Source organism: Gymnogyps californianus, chromosome 1 (genome assembly GCF_018139145.2).
Source record: "Gymnogyps californianus isolate 813 chromosome 1, ASM1813914v2, whole genome shotgun sequence".
NCBI classification, from domain to species: Eukaryota; Metazoa; Chordata; class Aves; order Accipitriformes; family Cathartidae; genus Gymnogyps; species Gymnogyps californianus.
The window spans coordinates 76,493,664-76,514,624 of NC_059471.1; the positions used below are offsets into that span (position 1 = coordinate 76,493,664).

A 20,961-nucleotide genomic window follows, 5' to 3' on the forward strand; every position below is an offset into this window, starting at 1 on the left:
TTCTCCTCCCCATCCCACCGGGAGTAGGGGAGGGGGGAGTGAGGGAGTGGCTGCATGGTGGTGCTTGGCTGCTGACTGGGGTTAAATCACGACACCTTATTGCTTACTTTTTATATAACGTAGTCCAACTCTTCCAAGTTTTGCAGAAAAAAAATCCCATCCACTTTTCTTTAAGATCTTGCAAAGCAAAACATAAATCAAATCTTTATCTGTGCTAAATGCTAGCAAAACCGTCTCCTACCTTCCCCTGCCATATCTTTACTTATGCTGGAAAGAAAATACTCCTTAAAAGAAAAAAAATTACTTTGTGAAACAAAAAATATATATTAAGAAAATAATTACTTTACCTATTATAACATGCATGCCAAGTCTTGCCAAATGCTTCACAGTTTGGTAACCAATTCCTTTAGCACCTCCAGTCACTATAGCAACCTTTCCATTTTGTGTAGGGAAAACTATATGAAGAAAAAGAAATAATGCAAGGTTAGTTCACAATAGTAACATGATTAAGAAGTTAAGATGTATTTTAAAGAGGCATACACTTAACAGACCACTCAAGCCAGGCCAGTAAACAATCTCAGAAGCAAACTCTGTATGGAAATAAAAACTACTGAGCATCCGCCATTATTTACTGCGCTATAATTTTCCAGTATTAACAGTTCACAGAAGACTAAGGTTGACAACACTAAAAACAAACACCCAGTTCAGAAAGTTTCTCATTTCTGTTTGCATGCATTTTGTCATCCTGCAGTAATCTGCCCTTTAAAATTTTCACCTTGACTTTGTTACAGAGCAAGGTGACAGCTGTTAAAAGTCAGCTCAGGGATGGTTTACTCCATGCATACAGGGAAAAAAATACAATCGGCAGCATGATATCCTGAAAACTTCTTGAATGACGAAGGACAGGCCTCTACCAGTAACATGGGGGAAAGAGCAAACAGCTCAGTCAAAGACGACGCATCTAAAGGGCAGGAGCCGGCTGACGTAATTTACCTGTATAACTGAGCACTCTCCCTGTTGAAAATCACACGGTCCTGGCCCTCAATGGAAGGACGGGGCAATTTTTTGCAAGAAATCCCCGACCTGCTTTTCCCACCCACCCCAGCCCTCTCCTGCAGAAGCCAGCGTCCCCGATGCCGGCAGCCAGCCCCACACCGCCTCCGCCCCAACAAGCGCTCCTTAACCCAGGGCAATGCACAGCCCAGTGGGTAGGGCACACTCCCCAAACCCCCTCTGCTAGGGGCTGCTTAGGCCTACGGCCTGTGACTCCTGCGTCCCCAGGCAGCCCTTCGACTGCCGAGTGAGCCAAAAAGTGGCTGGGATGACCCCAGCGGGGCGGCCGCCATCCCGACTGCCAGCTCTCATGCCGGCCACAGGTTGCTCAACGCATCCCTCCAAGATGGAGGGAGCCCTCCTGCCAAAGGAGAGCAAAGGCATTTTAATTTAACTGCTTGGGGGAGGCACGAATTAGGTCAAATACCAAATACGATTTTTTGATGAGGTGGCAAATCTTTCATGTGAAGCACCATGTGGTCTTCAGGTGACCAAGGTGAATTTCTGTTTGCTTTTTCGAAGAAGCTGCTAGGTACTTGTACAGGGAAAACGGCGCTGAGTATTTCATTTTGCTGTGGTGCAGTGTCCGTAGGCAATGTTATAGATAACTAATGTTAAAAAGATTCCGACTTTCATCTATCAAAGAACTTTCTATTTTGATTTCTAGGTTTTCAGGGGATTGCTTTGTTGTATAACACAAGCTCATATTTTATATGGTTATGAAACACAGAACTAGTGCTGATACAAGCTGCTTTCTTCACAGCAACTTCAAAAAGGACCCAGATTTCATCTTTTCTGAAATACATAGTTCTTTCCAGCACGATTCAACATGAATTTCTATTCTCTTCAGGTAACGACATGATTATTCCCATCCATGCAGAGTGAGAATTGTTTGCAAGTATTTGAAAATTAATTCCTGTTACAGTGATATCCATGCATGTAGGTGTCCTAATATCTATAATTCAAGCTAAATAAAACTTCACTGAGAGCTTTCCTAAAGGGCTTCAGTTTAGTTATAAGCAGTCCTGAGATTTCCACCAAAAATATTTCTCATAACAAACTCTAAGTAAAATGTCCACATTTTTTTCAATAGTTAAGCCTAGAAATTAAAGCTAGACCTGACACTAAATATTTGGGTAAATTGTCCACTCTAGGTAGCATTTTTTAATTGCTTATTACTTTACCAGACTTGGCCTTTTTAGACTATGTTTTCCTGTTCTGTTCTCTGCCAGTGACGTAGAAAAAAAAGGAAAAAAAAAATACGTTTTTGCAGTTTTTGAAAATTCAGACAGGAAATAAAGATTTTAAAGAGGAAGAAAAATAAATGTTCTTAGTGTGAAACAAGTTGTTGTCACCCCTGTGTGAACAGCCCTTATGCCTCAGCGTGACCGGATATGCTTGAAATTTGGCAAGGACATAAAACCTCAAGTCCTTTCAGCCATGGAGTGAAAGATCACTGCCTGAATGATTTGCATTTGTAAAAAGGGGGACCACTATGTGCCCACTGTTCAACATTTTAGACCACATGAAAACACGAACACATTGCCTTGTACCAAAGGCGTGCTGAGAGGAGACAGGTCTCTTAACAAGGAACAGGCCAATACTCTGCAAGATGGCAGACAAATCTGAAACAAACAGCTTTCTGAGCTTTTGTTAGCTCAAAAACTTCAAGACTCTGAAAAATGAACTCTTGCAAAGCAAATACCTCTTCATTCAGTCGAGTCCACGCTGCAAAAACCATTCTGAGGCCTCTCCTGAGAGGTCAAACACCTTTAAATCCATACAGGAGGCACTGGCATTGCCTTGGTGTTAAAGCAAGAAAGGCCATTTCTGGCCACGATAGATACATGTGTGAATTTTGCATGTGGCAACTGCATATGTACTTCTAAAGAAAATGCCATCTAGAAGGCAAAAACATGAGCTGAAGTCCACTAAGTAATTTTCTTTTAAAGTTTAGTTAATCCAATCATAAACTACATTGAAAATTCTGCTGACATGTGATAGAGTGAGTTGCACAAACATGAGGTTTGCTTCCTCCCCAGAGGTCTCCCTCCCGTTTATCTTTCATCCCATTTCACCTGTGCGTTTGGGTATAGAATCCAGAGAAAAAAGGAACATTAAGTCATTTCCATTTTTGTTTATTTCACTATAGCTGAAAAAACATACTCCAACACCAACAAAAGGAATTTCCTCAAGAGAAACTGCTTTCCTTTGGGCCTGAGTACCTTCTCCTCCTCTTCTGCCTCCCCATGCCTCCTCTTGCTTCCTCCTCTCTCACCACATTGCCAACCTGACATTTGGATTTTGCATGTTGCATACAGGTGCTGTCATTCATTTCCATTACTGCACCACTATATCTACCTATTGCATAAGAAGTGACATTTTAGTGCAAAATTAATTCACTTACTTAGAAGAAAATGAATTAAAGAAAAGGAGAACAAAAAGTCAGGACTGGGCAAGGGGCAATAACATGAAGGAAAAGTGGGAAGTCAGAACAGCAAAGTGGTAACAGGTATCACTGTGATGAAATGGTGCTTAGCAGAGGACAAGGAAGGAAAATGCCCGGTCCTATCCTGTCCATGAGGGCTGCAAAGAAAAGGACAATTTTTGGTCCCAATGGCCACCCAAATCAGGTACATTACCAACCCGCAATGAAGAGCATGACAGACAGACAGACTCCACTGCAGAGATGCATTCAGTGAGATCCTATATTACCGAGAGCTTTAAAACAGGCCTGTTTGTAGCAGCTAGCTCCAAGGACCTAAGAAAGCATGCAGGGAGGGAGAAATGAGGGCTGCAGACACATGGATGAATGGCCAGTATCTGTTTTATTTACAACAGGTACAATATACAGCTTCCACATAGCATGGTTTTGAGCAGACACAACACTGCATGTCACATCTTAGTATATCAGCTCACTTCAGCCAAAATGGGAAACACAAAGAGAAAAACTGAAATACATCTTGGGGGGGGGGGACACAAACAAACAAAAAAACCAACAAAATAACCCCCTCAATTAATTCTTAATTTTCATTTTTATTAATCTTAAATTAATTTTAATCTGCAGAAAAGGCGTACTGTTTCCATCAAGATAGATACCTCAATGTAAAATGAATCTCCATGAAAATGAGACACTGCTAGTTCTTACATCAATAAAAGTGGTCAAGATCAAATCCAGGCTGCATGTGTAAGCCAGTGGTAACTACAGTGAAAGGCAGTTTATTGGTGCCCTGTTCCCACTAGAACTCCACTGTCGGGTAGAGTTTACGAAACACCCACCTTTTCAGTGTGAAAACACCTCTTCCATGATGAAACCCAACATCAAACTTTCAAAGCAGACCTGGGCTCAGCCTGGTTTTCCAGCAGATACTGGTTTATTTTGTGCGAGAGGTTGAGCCGAGCATGGCCGGAGGCTGGGAGGCCCCTGGGCAGGAGGCAGTGGAGACCCACCAGCTTTGCCACGCTGGGGAGGTTCCCTCCGGCACTTCTTGCACCTCATTTAAAACACCCCAGCTCTCTCTCTGCCTCTGCTCCTGGTAAGTAGGTAGATACTGATCTCAATTACAGAGGCATAATGACAGTGATCTCACTGTGGGACATGAGAACCGTACAGCCCTGGTGCTAATGAAATCCCCTGACCAAGCACTAGCTGTTAATCTCCCTTTGTGTTCGAAGAAACCAGCCTGAAGTCCTTAAGCGCTGCTTTATCACGCCAAAGTCTGAGAGAGGCTTCTCTCAGGCTGCAGGTTCTGCCTGCATCCCAGCATATTTGGAAGAAATAAGCCTGTCTACTTTGCAAGTGGATTAAGCTAAAGCAGAAGAATAAGGCAGATCTATTCTGTAATAAATATGTCCAGATATGAAGCTATTTTAAAATATTTATTGTCCTTTTAAATACACTTCTCCTCAATCTGAAATAACTTCCATGTACAGAGACATCCTCACACAAAGCCAATACTACGAAGAATTTAAGGCAATTCTGTAATTTTTAAAAATACTAATTTTCAAGGGACTCTTAGAGGGCTGTCAAGATGTCTCTGCAACTGCCAAGACCACAGAGAAATAAAACAGACTGCAGACCCGTATCAATGACCACTTCCATATCAATGACTAGTTCCTGCTGGCAAAATCTCAACTCTGGGGTAGGATGGGAGTAACTGAAGTAGCCAGATCAAAACAGAGGCATTACACTTTCTTTGTTGCAGAAATGTACTGTGTGAACACAGACAATGCAAACCTCAAAAGAAGAGCACCCCTTAAGAGTTGCTTGCTTCGGTATTCCATAATCTTTACAACACAGCCTGTTTGAGGCCAAAAAAAAAGAAGAAAAAGTATTAAAAGTTCATTAAAAGCAAATTGCATCAAATTTTTACAAAGTTCCATCTCCTACCCTATTAATCCAGCATCTGCATTGTGGAACAGTATGAGTCATGTGCACATTAAATATATATCTTATATTAATCTCTTCATTAAACCCTCTTTTTAAGACATTGAAGGCCAAAGGCAGAATTTAGATTGTCTGAATCAGTCTCCAGTCCTTATCAGGCAAGAAAGACAACCACTGCTGAAGGCATTCGAAGAGCTGGTCAGAGGGGCCACCTGAGAGGTGCCACACTGGGACCTGCCTGCACCTCCTGAACTGGGCACTCGGCGCAGGGACTTTGGTGGCATTTGTGCTGAAGAGACCCCGCAGACAAATCCTAACAGTTATTTTTTTCCTTCCTCCTATAACTGAATAATTTACATGCAAATATTGTGCCTGAAGGTAACTGGCAGAACCACAGATGGAAAAAAAAAAAAAAAAGGAAAAAAAGAAAAGAAGCCACAATGAATATTTAGTTTGATAACAGAATAACAAGAGCCAAGTTTGGAGCTGTTCCTGTATAGCAACACCGAGTGAGAAAAAGAGGGCAAACTGTAACTGTCGGTCCTCATCTAACGCCACAGGACAAGGCACAATCGAGTTTTTCTAGTTGGCTAAAGAATTCATATAGCTCAGTCTACCATCAAATTATTGAGTAGTTTTTCCTATTCCAAAATACTCTGACTCTTTTTCCAATTTACGCTGTGGCAATGCTGAGATTATAGTCATTAAGATCCCTTTCAAAGCAGATGTAGAAAAATAATTCATTTGCTACTCCAAGAGGCAATCAGTAGACTGCTGGGCAATCCACGCAGCTTTCAGCAATAGCCTTTTGTGTGAGCCTTACAGTAACATCTCCGGAAACTTCTGTTTTGGCAGAAACCAAGTAAACGGGGTCCAGGCTCAAAAAGTCATCCTAGGATTATCCTAACAGAAGACAATTTCAGGTACTCAAGTCCTGAGAAATAAACCAGACAATCTTTTTTTTTCTTGTATGACACCAGCTTTCACCAGCAGAAAAGTTGCGTGTCCTAAGCCTGTGCAGATGATCTTTCAAATGCAAATGGTCTTCCCAAATTTGCACACCAAAATCTTTTCTGCCTCTGCTGCTTCCTATCACTTTCCTAAGGAACATCAATATGCAATCAAGATTGAAGGCTTTTAAGGCTGGAAACCAGGTAGGTGGCAACCAGCCTGACTAGTCCTTCTGTCAAAAGGTATCCTGCTGGTTTCAGCAGTCGAGGCCATCAGACCTTCCACTGATGAACAACTGTCATGCGCGCATGCAGATCCACTGGCACATGACCAACAGGTCCAATGTACCTCGAATTGATGGATGCATTGTGTAATTTATTTGCGCAGGGAGAGCATCTGTTTCCAAGCACAACTGGAATTTTGCACCAGCTAGGTGACAAGCCTCCTAGCTTTTGTCTTTACTTCTGCCGAAGTGAAAGTCAGGAATCACGAGGAAATGGAGGTACCGGAGACAGGCTGGCCCTGCAGTTACTCATGGGAAGGGAAAGGTGTTGAAGAACCAGAACAGCAGGAGAAACCAAACCATGGAAATGTGTCCCTTACTCTACAAATGCATAGTATCTCAAGGTGCTATTAATGGAACAGCAGCAGCCAGATGGCTATAAGAATTTCAGCAGCCAGGGGAAGACCTAATTTAAGAAGCCTCCCACACAGCCATCGATAGGGAAGACGGATTGTTAACAACCGCTCACAAAACCACAGCATCCGTAAGACCAAGTTTCTTGTCTAACCATTGCACAAGGTGCACACGGGTCCTAAAACACAGCGTGCCAATGAACCAACAAACAATAACTCACACTTACCAATGCTGGAAATTCATAGAAGCTCCATCCCCTGTATTTCAGGCTGGGATAGCTGACACGGGAACACACGTGCAGCCCGTGCCCTGTGAAGCAGACATTTCCACAATACGGCGGACCTCCCGCACACACACCGCATGGGCAGTCACTGGACCAGCAGCAGCAATTTGTCAGGGCTGCCTGGACACCTGGGAACCCAACCAGTGCCGTAACTCAAGCCAAGGCACCACATATCCAGCAAGCCTGGACAAATGGCCAAAGTGTAGCAAGACAGCAAATGAAACAAAAGCAGGGGAGTCGGCAGCTACACCAACTAGAAAAGCAGTGTGCTCACCCAGCTAAGGAGCTAATGTGTATCCTCATCCCTTCCCGACCTCGTCAACACAGGAACAAGAGATATCTCTTCAGAGTTAGCAGCAAACATCTGCTGAGCCAGACTAATGAATTTTTTTTAATTGCCAATGAAAACAGCTAAAAAAAAACCCCAAATTTAATCCTGCTGTAAGTTTATAGCATTTGTTTAGCTTTTTGACAAGCATGCCAGCTTGCTTATAGGGACAAAGTGATAACATTTGCAGGCAAGATGACAAGCCCCTCACAGAAGCCAGAGATACAAGTTCCCAAAATCGATTCCAGGACTCATCCCCAGATATCTCATTTAACACATGGGAAAGCCATACTACAAAAGATTAATAAGCAGAATAGCTCCTCCTCCTCTTACTTTTCATCTCTTGAACACATTGGGGAGCCTTGGGAGGTACTGGATAGCAAGAAGTATTATTAGAGTTCAATATCACAAGATTGGAGCACCAGTATCCACAGCAAGACCTAACTATAGTAAAAGAAATCCACATATTAGAAAAGATGCAAGATAAACTGGCACAGTAGTAAGAAGAAAGTTATGATGCCAGCACTACAGTACTGAAAGAAATATTTTTTTGCTAAACAAAAATAACGATACCCTAAATAACGTGGTTTTTCAGAGCAACAGGTTTTGGCACTCAAAAATCCAAGTCCTGTGATAAGAGATCTCTCTAGCAACAATGGGAAGGAAGGTGGAAGGCTGCACTAAAAATTTCATTTACATGACACACCTATCTGGGTTTCTTCTAGTGATTCTTGGAAAGACAGGCTAAATGCACATAAAGGGAGAAGTGTGTGTGGAAGGCAGGTTGTGGAAGGGGAAGCAAAAGGGAGTGTTAGACTCTCAAAGACACAGGAAAAAGTTTTTTTGGTCAAGAAGAGGTCATTTTCGAGTGCTTCAGCCCCCTTTCCCCTCTCTTCACCTTCCCCCCTACTTCCAAGTATTTAGCTGAGACACACATCTCTAAGCAATTTAATACACCTGAATCATAAATCTCTGCATGGGGCTATTGTCCTCAAGGCAAAAAAAGGTCCATCGAGACGACCTGCACAGACAGCTTGGCCTCCTGCTACTTACGGATGCAAATCAACTGTGGTTTGGTGGGAGGAAGATGGTGTAAGTCAAGGCACTGTAACCACAGACTGGCAGAAAGGTAAGCTACGGCTATTGCCAAAGTCATCCGAAAAATATTTCGTCTGCACTTGCACATGTATTTTCAGTATCCTGTTTTCTAGAGCGTATGACTGGAGTGTTTGCAAGTGAAGAAGTCCTGCCTGGTTACGAGACCCAAGGGAAGCTGCATTTTCACACATCTTTCGACTGGAGCCTGAGTGCTTTTGGTTTATTTGTCAAATAGGATCCTCAGTAATATTGATCTGGGACTTTGTGATGCTGCTAGACTTGGCAGAAGGGCTGCACAGAGAAAAACATAATTCCAGTTTTCAAAAATAATATAGATGGTAATTTTCCGAAGTGATTTATGCTGTCTTCACTCTGACTGTGAAGAACCGCTTCCTCCAATAAACCCTACACAGACCTTTTGCATCAGGCTCATTGATCACACCAAAAAAAGCTGAATGTTGCCCCCCCAAGATGGAAGAGGCTGAGAATGGAGAAAACTAAAGAGAATGGTTAATCTGGGAAGTTTTCTTGCCTATTTCTGAATTGGCTTTCTCTAAGACAATGGGAAACAAGGCTGCATTGAAAAATGGTTTGATGAAGCGTATATCTGAGCTTTTTACAATACAAGTTCAGGCTGATTTTGACAGAGAGCTATTAGGAAATTTGATCCCAACAAATATGGAGCTGCCCTAAGGTAAAAGAAAGCAAAAGTAGAAGGGAGGGTGCAGTTCCCGAGTCCTAAATCTCACTTCTGGCCATGTTTGCCATTCTCAGTTACTTTGTTCCTTTAGCCAAAACTCATCTAAAGATAAGAGATTTGAATCTAATTTTTACGAGTGCCAAATAGATTGAACACACCATTATACAAATCACACGGTTGGGAAATACCACAGTGTGCAATTAAAATCTGCTAAAAATTCATCAGGAATCCAGGTTTGCCCACAATCCACTCTGGGAGTAAAGTTCCCAACCGAATGTGTAGGAATAGGAGAGCACTCGATCCCTGGGAGGGGATATGGGGGGAGGGGGTTGGAGAGAGAGAAAGAAAGAAGAGATGGAAAAGTTGCCTTAAATCTACAAGTACAAATTATATTAGTGAAATTACGACTCTGCAAGTTCCAAACAGGTATCGAGCAACTTCTGCCATCACATGCTAGTCCTTATCTTAAACATCCTTGCTATTCCTGGCTTGAGCCAGTTTTTTGTCAGAGAAACACTAGTCTCAAGGAACAAGGATATTTCAGATAAAGGCTGATACTACGTATTGACAAACTTGTGCAAGAATATTTGGCACTGGACTACCACTGGCGTTACACCACAAATGGCATATTTTGCTCCACTATGCAATCGTTTTGTCTTGGGGACAGACGCCAGCTAGGGACTCGGATGAGGCCACGGAACGCCGCCTTCGCTTGGAAGAGAAGAGAGGGCTTTGCTGCTGTACAGCCAGACAGGAGAGGCGTGTGGGACACCACCGTGCTCTGACAGGAGCGGTGGCTGAAGGGCACAGCGCCAATTCGGCTCAGCCGAGGAGATCGATACGTGAGCAGTCCCGGCTTCGCTCATAAAAGGCACTTCACAAAAATCTAACGCAGGGTTTTGTGAAATAAGGGCAAGACGGTTGTTGCAATAATATGAAGAAATCCCGATAACTCCTTACAGTATACTGGACAGCCACAGCCTGCACATGAAAGATCACTGGATTTGTTAAGAATACCAGGAGAAGGAACTCGACACTAGCTCCCAGAAGAAAGTAACCATTCCCTACATATGCATATATTTAAAGGATCCATTTACCTATATCATCTCTTACATGGGAAAATACTATCACAAGAATAGAGAAGGACATATTTCCATTTGCCATGTATTCTCTGCCCTGCTTATCTTTCATTCCTTTTATGTATTTACCTATTAAATCTTACTCTTTGGCTTTCTTCTCTTTCACTCCAGTCACACTAAAGATAGGGAAGTTATATACAGGTGTATCTTTAAATCAAGAAAAAGCGTCTGGTTATCTTCTGAACAGATTTACTGATACTTACTCCCATACTCCCTCCCTCTGGGCAAATGTAACTGTGCAATACCTCAGGCAATGTCATTTTATGTAAAACTTCCCAATGCTCTTCAAGTCATGTCATCTTGTAATTATATTTTTTTCCTGTTGTGAAATAAGAGATAAAAAGAGGAGCTCATCCCAGGAGATTTAAATCGGGGTAATGGAAATAGCTCTGCATAGTCTAGTACCTGCAGAATGAATTTTCCCATCCTGCAAAAGTTAGAGACATTAGAATTTTTTTTTTTCTTCATTCTGTATCAGGAACCAAAGATTGTCCAGGCTCCAAGCTTTTACAAACAGCTAACAAGTAGATGCAGCTCCATCTCAGAATGGTTTACACCCCTCGGGATGTCAGAAACCATTTCAAGTCCTTGCTCTCAGTCATACCCCGAGCATACAAAAGCCTTCCCAGTGTAACTCCAAATCTAACAGTGGAAAGTTTCAGTTTCACCGAACATTTGCCATTTAAAAACACTTTTCCCTCCCGCAAAAGTCCCCAATAAATGCAATATTTCTCCATACCATGCTCAGAAATCCAGTGATCAATTTGTAAGAAGCGATAAACAGAAAATAAAGCAAAATGTAAGTAATGTCAGAAAATGTCTTCTCTCGGAAAGACCACGTCCCAGCTATCTCAAAAAACTTGACAAACAGTTATCTGCATGAAATGTGGCACAGAATTCCTGAGGTTTTAAAATTTCATGTCTAACTGTGAAAAATTAGCATTTAGGTTATAGTTTTGATCTAAAAATCAGAGTGATGACAGTGAGTTTGAAATGCTAAAGAAAAAAAGAATCAGCAACGAGTGACGTGTCTGTTACTCCATTACGAACTGAGTAAATGTCACAACGGGCTGCAATGCAGAAACCTCATTTCAGAAGACTCTAAATGCTGGGCTGGTTGTTTCACAACAAAGAGACCTCAGGGAAAAAAACCCAGCTACTACTCTTGATTTAATCCCAAATAATGTAGAAATCAACCCGAGCAGGCAAGCCCCCACACTTTACATGGAAGAAAGCTTCTGTCATAAACCTTCAAGTCTGGAGAATATTTACAGTACCCAAACCTCAGAAAATGCTGAAAATCAGATATTCATCAGCACTTTCATATGCAGAAACTGAAGCAAAGAGTGATCGCCTTACTTACGGTCAAACTGGAAAGACTGATCTACTTACTTATTGTCAAACTGGAAATCCAAACCAAGAGTGAAATATTGCTACCTGCTTTTTAGCATCTCACCACAGAAATTAAAAAGCCAACAGAAAACAATTTATACTTTGCACTGTGATCTATACTTTTCAAAAGACCAAATATTTTATTTTTAATTTTCAAGACAGTATTGACAGTATTATCATATTCCTAGACAGTAGAGGACATTGTATCACAACCCCCAACATCATCTTTACAGCTTCTACTTTTACTGCTTGTGAATTCCAACACCTCTTATTCTGACCACACGCTATTAAAAGATTGAATTAATCATTCCGTCACTTCTTGCTCAGAGCACAGATGGAGAGATACAGCTGGGCAACCAATACATTGGAAAAGTCGATTCTTTAAATATTCCCTTACTATATTAGATTCGGGGGGGGGGGGGGGGGGGGGAAGTTGGCAAGATCATTAAGAGTAGTTTAAACCGCATCTTCTCTCTTCCCAGAGACAGAGAATGTAATTTCCATATCCCAATCAAGCTTAAGAGCATCCAGCTGAAGGTCACATTCAGAACTGCCTCTTCCAGCTGACAAAATGCTCTGCTGCCACTTAAACAGTCCCCTTTGCTTCCCGTGGCTTCAGTGTGACAGTATTTCCATCAAACATAAATAAGTAAGCAGAAGTCATGAGTTGGTATACAGAACTTAAAAGGTAATTGAAAGTTTCTGGAGTACTTCAGAAAACTGTGCAATCACTTGTGAACTGAAGTGCTTGTTAACATATACAAAGCTCCAGTAATTAGAATCAGGAAGAGAGGTACAAGGTGATTAGAGATTATTGGGAAAAATCTAGTTAACAGGAAGCGTAGCACATAAACCAATCGGTACTTAAAGCTACCCTGAGATACCCGCAATTAATTAAAATACAAAATGTTAAAAAGCAGATTTCCATATTATTAAAATCTTCAGAAGCGACTAATGATCAGAAGCCATTACAGCATCGACATTAATGTGAGATAACCCTCAGGTGCTACTCACTTAATAAAAAAAATGGAAAATAGCCTCAACATCCCTTCCTCTCCCTCTCTGCCCTACTTCTCCATCCTTCAAACCAGCCCCTGGCTAACACATTTATTTCTTCGGCTAGCCGGTGCCTGGTGAAGGGTCCGGACAGTGGCAAAGGCTGTCCGCAGATCATCACACATATGGGTGCCCGTTTGCATCTCAGTGTACGCAACCAAAGCAGTGGCTCCAAGGAAAGCAAGGCTCACCTTGCTTATGTGGGACAAGAGCATGTCGATGGAGGCAGATGCTCGTGGGGCTGCGCAGCCCCGGAGGGAGCTGCCCAGCGCGGGGCGATGCCTGAGCTTGATGCCCCGGCTGCTGGGGCTCTGAGCTGCTCAGCCCTCCGCTGCCACATGCCACCTCCCAGGGCCACCACCCGGCCTCCAGAAGCACAAATTTGTGACGGAAGATAGCTTTGTGGGGATTTTTTAATTTATTTTTTTTTAAAGATGGGAGTTTCACTGAAGCCCCCTGAGCCCCTGGACAGAACTGTTTTCTGTATGCAAAACTGCTTAAAAATCAATTCTAACCTGGAATGAGAAAGTACAAAGGGCATGCACGTTTTGTCTTCAAGACAGCTACAGTACTTGTTTTCCAAAGATGGAATTTTATTCATTTTTCTCTTCTTTGATAACACGAGCAGGTCAGGGGTTTCAAATGGAGTATGAAAGTGTGAGTACAGAAAGGTCTCGACTGTACTGTGTATAACTTCCTAATTCTCTCAAGACAGTCCTTTTCTAGGAAAAGACTGATGTCTTTTCAGACTCCTCTTTCTTAACACATGCTGAAGTGATCTCATACTCACACAATTTCTTTCAATTTTCACCTTTCTTGTTCCTCATAAAATATGCACCAAAGTTTTCACAAGGAAGGTAGCTGCTTTGCAATAGAGACAGCTAATTGTTTTGAAAGATTTTTTTTAAAAATTAGATTTTTTTATTCCTCAGTGAAAAACTTATTTTCAAATGAAATTTTACAGGCCATTAATCTAATGCAGATTCACGGGACTCAGGGAATTAGTTAACTTAAAAGAGCAGCTACTGTGCATGCTCTACAATTGCTCTTCATCAAAATTGTCAAAGATTTTTAATATGCAGAGTTACCACACAGATTAAAAGCTCTCGAAGTATGTCTCCATATAAGAGGCCATCGTTCCACAGTGTCATTATCTCCTATTAATATTTCAATTAGAGAGTATCACACGCTCCTCTGAAGAAGCGCAACTGCTCACAAAATGAGTCCCATTATTGATAATGCTCCGGGAGTATGACACAAACGTCCTATTTTTGTTCCTACATTTAATTACCTCCTATAAATAGCTTTCCAAATTTTTAAGGGAAAAGCTCATCTCATACAGAAATACGCATCTCTGTTGACCGACACCTCCCAACCATCCTGCTTCTAAGAAGGGAGGCAAAGGCTGCAGGGACCACACCGGCCCTTCTGCACAGCCAGGCTGTGACCTCACTCCCCAACTATCTGATCTCACCAGCAGTTCAAACAGGCCAATACATCACAGTGCACCCTGTCAGTCCTTCTAAGGATGTCAGACAGAAATACCAGCACTTTTCAGGCATCAGCGCTAGCACAAACAGGCTTCATGCCTGCTTTCTGTTCCACCTGACCAGAAGATCTAGCTCAAATCGCATGGCCCTGCAACAGCCCATTGGTGTGAAATATTCTTTCAAGATTCCTTTTTCTTTTTTGAAAAAAAGACACTTTGTTTATTATGACAGGTCTTGTAGTCCCATTTTTGTCACGCCAAGCTGATAATCAACTTCCAGTGCAGCTGATATACCTAAGCCACCTCTCAAAGGACAGACCTTGCCAAGCTGATGGATGGCAGTTACCTACCTACAGCCCTCATATTATACCTCACATTAAACAGCGAAAAGTTACACCTACGTTTAACTTCTGTTTAATGCTAAATAATTAAAATCATTTAAATGAAGCTTTTTTGTTTTGAGAATCATAAAGGAATTTAGCAATTTAAACATATCAAGGGGGGGAAAAAAGAGCTTGAGGAATAAAAGCCTAAGAGCTTACACTGGCTTGTTCAGCAGCTCTCTGCTGTTTCCAACATTTCTCTCTCTAGGTTTGTTTCCACGAACACGCAAGGCCTGTGTTTCAAACACACACCTTACACTGCGCGCTGACTTCTTGGTGATTTGAAAGAGGTGACCCTAAAATGCAGTTGCTATTCCAGACTCCAGCCTTACATCTCCATCAGGCCCCGTAACACACAGTCCGAACAGGCAGCCCACTCATTCTCGGTCCCCCGGGGGGCTTTGCCACAAGTTAGCTTCTCTCTCAGAAGAAATTACTGGTAATATACAAGGCAAAAGGCGTGCAGCTCTTTGCAGGGAGAGCAAAGCGAGCCCCTCCTGTCTCTGCAAGCTGTACCAGCAGCTACTAGAGTCCTCATATCAACATTAATTTTATTGCATTGCATTTGAAGCTTTGCAACTTTCCATACAGAAAATCCGCCAGTGCTGAGGGTTACGCCACCTTCATTTTGGCTACAGTACCACCTCCCTCCCAAGGGACACTACAGCATCTGGCTAACGTGTCTGTGCCCTGGTGCAGCTTGTGACCAGCACCGCTGTACCAGCAAAAGCCCATGCTCTACTCCAGACGCAGTTACTGGTATTCCCTATTTCGCCTAGAGAAACAGAAAGACATCGTTTTACTGAATAAGCTGTTCTTCTGCAAGTGTTGCTCTGCTAATGTATGTGGTACTTTTATACAGGAGTGCTTTGCCCAGCATGGCAGTACACCAGTATCTATCCCACACTGGCAAAGCCAGCCCCGTGCAGGTTTAGCCTGGGGAAGACAAGTGTTCAGGTAAAAAAGCAGTAGTAATAGTCAAACCCGAGGCAGACAGGAGCAATGTCAATACAAAGAGGGACACCCAGAACAACTCACCAGGATCACACCACCTATGCTCCTGTGACGGCAGTGACGTTTCTCCAGGGAGCGCAGGCATTTTGCCAGCCTCGTGCTTCCCCAGTCCTTTTGCTGTTGCACACACCAGGGACCGGCAGGAAGAAGAGGTCTCAGCATCTCCCCCTCCAAACCGCCACTGGCCAAGCCAGAGGAGCACGCTGCAAACCCATTTTGACACAGACCCCGATGCATTTGCAAGCAACAGATCACGCCTGCAGAGACGCCGCCGGCACAACGGCCACACTGGACACACACTGCCCGCTGAGCCACCGTGGTGGCTCCCGCGGCTCCCGGCCTCGGTCCCCGTCGCCGCAGCCCTCAGCAAAAACACGTGTCGGCTGTCAGCAGACTGCACTTGTAAAGATGACTTTGTCCTTTACAGCAGAGGGTAGCAGCTTGGAAGAATTTGAACTGAATAAACTGGACCTCATCACTGAATTACAATCATTTTCTGTATATGTCTGTGGGTATGTATATGCTTTTCTTCTAAGGAAGAAAAAGAATACTTTTAAAATGGGATTAGAAGACTGGGAAAAAAAATCATGGTTTTCACCTATGCCTCACTAGAATATTTTAATTAGTTAATATTGAGAAAAAATACTTTTTTGAATCACTTTAAAAATGGAGGTGGAAGAGACAGATAGAAGATATGCTACACTTAATAGCAAAAATCCCAATAAAGGTCATTAAATTAGTGCATAAACAATTAAGACCATATGCCACTGTAGTATAACCCTAACGGCCATGCTCAAGCTGAAATCCAGGCTACAACGTTGCCCATCTATTTTGTTGTTTTACACTCTCTCCCCTGTATCTTCAAATATCCCTTTCCTCCCTGCAGTGCTAGATGATTACACATAATGACTTTAAAAGATCAACTGCAAAAATGAACCCATGAGAAACTACAAGAGGAACAAAGTTACATGCCTACAACCAAGCGCAAAGAACTCTGCTAGCGCCTACTAGGCACTACTGATGGCAGTGTCTGCAGCTCTTGAAACTTGCTTCTGACTCAAGTTAGTTGCTCTTTAAATATCTGTACCATATAATTAGAAGAGAACATGGATTTTGCATTTCTTGACCTTTTTCCTACTAATTTTCCACAGACTGTGTAATGTTAAAATCATACGCCGTGCAATGCAGCGACTCCAGTTATGAATGCACAAGTAAGACTGGCATATAGGTGGTGGCATTAATTAGCACGAAAGCACTCCAACAGGCAGATGAGATGATATCTGTATTCACACTGGACGGCTTTATTCATTAACAAGATGCTATTTTGGAAAAAATATGTCCAAGAAGCCCTTGTATATCTGCTGTAAGAAGCACTTCATAGCACAAACATTTCATTTCCAGTTATCCAGGTTATATCCAATTGCCAAAAAGCCAGCACTTACTGCTCTGCAAGGACTCCATTCACTGGGATACATTCAGTAAAAAAATTACAAGCTCATCTATTCACTGTGTCAGTTCTGGTTTGCAGAAAGTGTAGTGCCAGTAATGTTTTATTTAGAAAGTCGCTTTCATTCTGTGTAATACATAGACTGTTGCATCCTTTATAAGCCATTTGCAATGGTACCACTGAACTTTTTTTAAAGAACGAGGTCTGACGCCAACTCATCTGTAATTTCCTTAGCCAGGACAGGTTGACATGTTTGTTAAAATACTGTTACACAGAACTATCTGTTTCTGTTTTAAAAATAACCTGCCTAGGGCAGAGAGCATCTTCTGGGTTGGCTTTGTAAAGCACTTGGCGCACGGGCCCTAATATCAGTTGTTTTGGTACAAATTGCTAACAGGGAGCATCACCCGCCTCCTGCTGCAGCACACCGAGCCCAGGCAGCCGGAGGTGGCAATCAAACCCTCGCCCACAGTGTAGCAGATTAAAAACTTAATCCCAAATTCATTGAACACTCATAAGGCTCATTAGCTTCAATCCCTGGTTTGTGCATGTGCGAAACAGCAGTGTGAGATGTGAGGTCAGGAGGTGACCGAGCTTTGCTTTCATCTGGCGTGACTTTGTTTTCTCACGCCGGTGAAGCTAATGTCCCAGACTCAGTGCAGAGCTTCTAGGAGATGAGTATTTCCTCACAGAGTTGGAGGGTGTTTAGTTATATCACCTTGTTACCAATGTGTCAACAAGAAAAAAGAAAAAAAAAGGTTTTAACTGTTCCCTCAAGGTCCTTCTTCAGAAACAAGTTCAGTGCATTTTTTAGGTCCAACTTTCCTTTTTTTTTCCTCCAGGCTAATTTAAAATATTGAGCAACGTTAGCAATCATGGTTAGACATTCCCTCAGATGGCAAAATGTCCATGTCTCAGAAAGCATATTCTGGCAGAAAACAGTCACACTACAAAAAGCAGAAGCGTATCAGAGCCAAGCGCTCTTACTCAGCCTTACACAACTCAGAGGGCGTTTTGGGTAGGATGGGGGACGTAGTTTTCTTGCCTAATGAATTTTCTGTGAAGCACCAAACCTCTCCTAGCAGAGCACAAATACGGTGAAAGGAAAGCAAACGTCATAATTTTATTACAAAACTATGGCACTTTCTTTCTTCTTAAAAGCAATCCTGACATGACGTAAAATATCACTGCTTTTTTGGTTATTTGCTTTAGGAATAGTAGCCATCAAATATTTTCTTTCCTTGATGGCGATAACCCCATTTAAACCTTGCTATATTCCACCATATCTGCAGCTTTAATGCAGTAATTCATACACTATGATAAAGCCACGAACCCAAAATCGCTGTGTCTGTAATGACATCTGTAATTTAGAAACTGCAAGGATGGGAAGCTTGAAACTGGCAGGCGACAGTTTCTGAAAACACTAAGAGGGGGCTGCGTGTGTGTATATATCATTATGACATTTCTACTCCATAACTGCCCAAATCTTGAATCTTGCCCTGTCTGCAAGGCAAGGCACATAATCTTAGTGACACAGATAGCAAAATATTTCATAAGACTCTATTTGTTCAATGCACTAAAAACTTTACTATAACTGAGTTGAATCACGAATTACACATCAGTGCCCATGTAACTTCAACACTACTCCAGCACTGAGCGAGGGAGCTCCAGGTAAAGCATGTGTGGTGCGACAGTATCTGCGTGGTCCAAGCAAACTGACATATTACGACTCTACTACAAAAATATCTCTAAAAATAACATCACGGGGTCCATGGCTACTTCCTCCTGCCTTCCGGCCTTGCAAAACTTTACGAGGCTGCTTCAGCTCTCACATCTAAGCCAAATAAGATTTCTGGTTGTGCAACTTGTCCCACGCAGGCAGCTTCATGGTGGAGTCCGCAGGAGGTCCTGCGTGACTAAAGACCTCCATCCACCCAACTGCCCCGGCAGTAAAGCTCTACGTTCCTCAGCTGCATTTCTATAACCTCCAGTGCCTTCAACTGAAGCGTGACTGAGTGGAATTTGGTTAAACAACTCTTTTTATGATGTAGAGGAACAATTACATTTTATAGCTCATTTTCTTGAGCTGCAGCATCTCTAATGCTAACAGAGTTTGCTCTATCACCTAAACGAGCAAATCCTACTCCAAACAGCCCAAAAAAAGCAGACACTGAGTGACTGTAGAAGTTCCCAACCAGGTAATGCTTGGGGTGAAGTATCACATTTATTGGCATAGTGCTGACCTGAAAGCAAAGGCCACATACCCTTTGCAAGATACCATCTGCCCATCTTTAGACCCAAATGCCCTGCTAGCACAAACACAATTCATCGCCCAGCTCTGAAATCCATCAGTGCTTCAGCTGCATGAGCACGAAGCAAACACCCAACCTTCCACCTATAGTACTGGACCCCCATTTGCCTTCTTTCCTTTGTTTTACATTAACAAGGAGCAAAAGTTCCTGTTTATAAAGGAAGGACCAAGCAACAGAAATGCTCATTCACATCTGCTGAAACTGTTGATTTTAACAGTAGTTAAGACTAAGTAACCTAAACTGAAACATCCTTGCAAGCAGAATAAAGACTAAATAAAAGCAGGTTGTTCTTTCGCTTGTACACTCACTGAAATACCATGGGTCCAGTTCCATATTGCTACCATGCAGGTCACAGGGCAGAAAATGGGGTGCTTACACTTAAGCCTTTTACTCTCAGAATTTTACGCAGAAAAATGTAATTATTTACATTTCATGTTCTGCCATATTTTGGTAAAACACAGTTGCAATTGCCTCCCTCAACAACAGAATAATGAAGACTTCCAGCTTATGAGTTGTGAGGGAAAACACTTCTTACTTCTGAAGCCCACCTACATTTGGGACCTAAAGTGTTTGAATAGCTCACTTTAGACAGAATGATCCTACAGATACTAACCTTTGGAGCTCAGCGGAAGACAGAATGGATACAGGGAAAATGAAAACTTGTGTTTTGTATTTAAAAAAGCATTGCATACACAGCCCACCTCAAAATAGCATTATTTAAAAGATATTTAAAGAGACACACTTGTGATGCCAGCATTTCTAGTGGTTCTGAAGGCAGAGCATACAAAAATGGATCACTTTCAGAGATTAAATCCCTAAATCTAGATTTGGACACCTAACTGAAGGAGTTAGTGCAGAGGGTCTGAAGGCTCCTTTTTAGGCCACATTTTGTATCATTTTAATCTTAGCCTAAAAAGAAATATAAAATGAATGAATCACACTGTAGTCTTGGTGTTTGCAAACTTATCACCCAGCAGTGTTACCTTCTGCACAATCCTCTTCTCAGGGTGGTCAACCAGCCCAGGGAAGGAGCAGGATGAGGGGAAAAGCCCTGGCCCATCCCCTTCCTTCAAGCACATGCAGACCAGAAAGCAGCCCCAGCAACACAAAAACACAGGGAAAACACTCCAGAGGAATCTGTTTTCCCTCTGCAGAGCACAGCAACTTTCCTAAACAGCCTAGAGAAAGGGCAGAAGCGCAGCCAACACACCAGCGTTGCAGACTGAGCTGAACCTCTCACTGCAGGAAGGGTTTACCAGTCTCTGCGTACAACATCCTACTTCAGACGTGCG

The 20,961-nt window shown here is 42.5% G+C and overlaps 1 protein-coding gene across 2 annotated transcripts in view; it reads right to left on the bottom strand.

Annotated features, from left to right (window-relative positions):
• DHRSX (dehydrogenase/reductase X-linked) overlaps positions 1–20,961 on the bottom strand; it is a 172,170-nt gene that overhangs the window by 133,700 nt on the left and 17,509 nt on the right. For both annotated transcript variants that reach the window (XM_050904000.1, XM_050904007.1), the window contains one exon: positions 348–455. In XM_050904000.1, the coding sequence (XP_050759957.1) occupies positions 348–455 (108 nt within the window). The remainder of the gene's footprint in view (positions 1–347; positions 456–20,961) is intronic.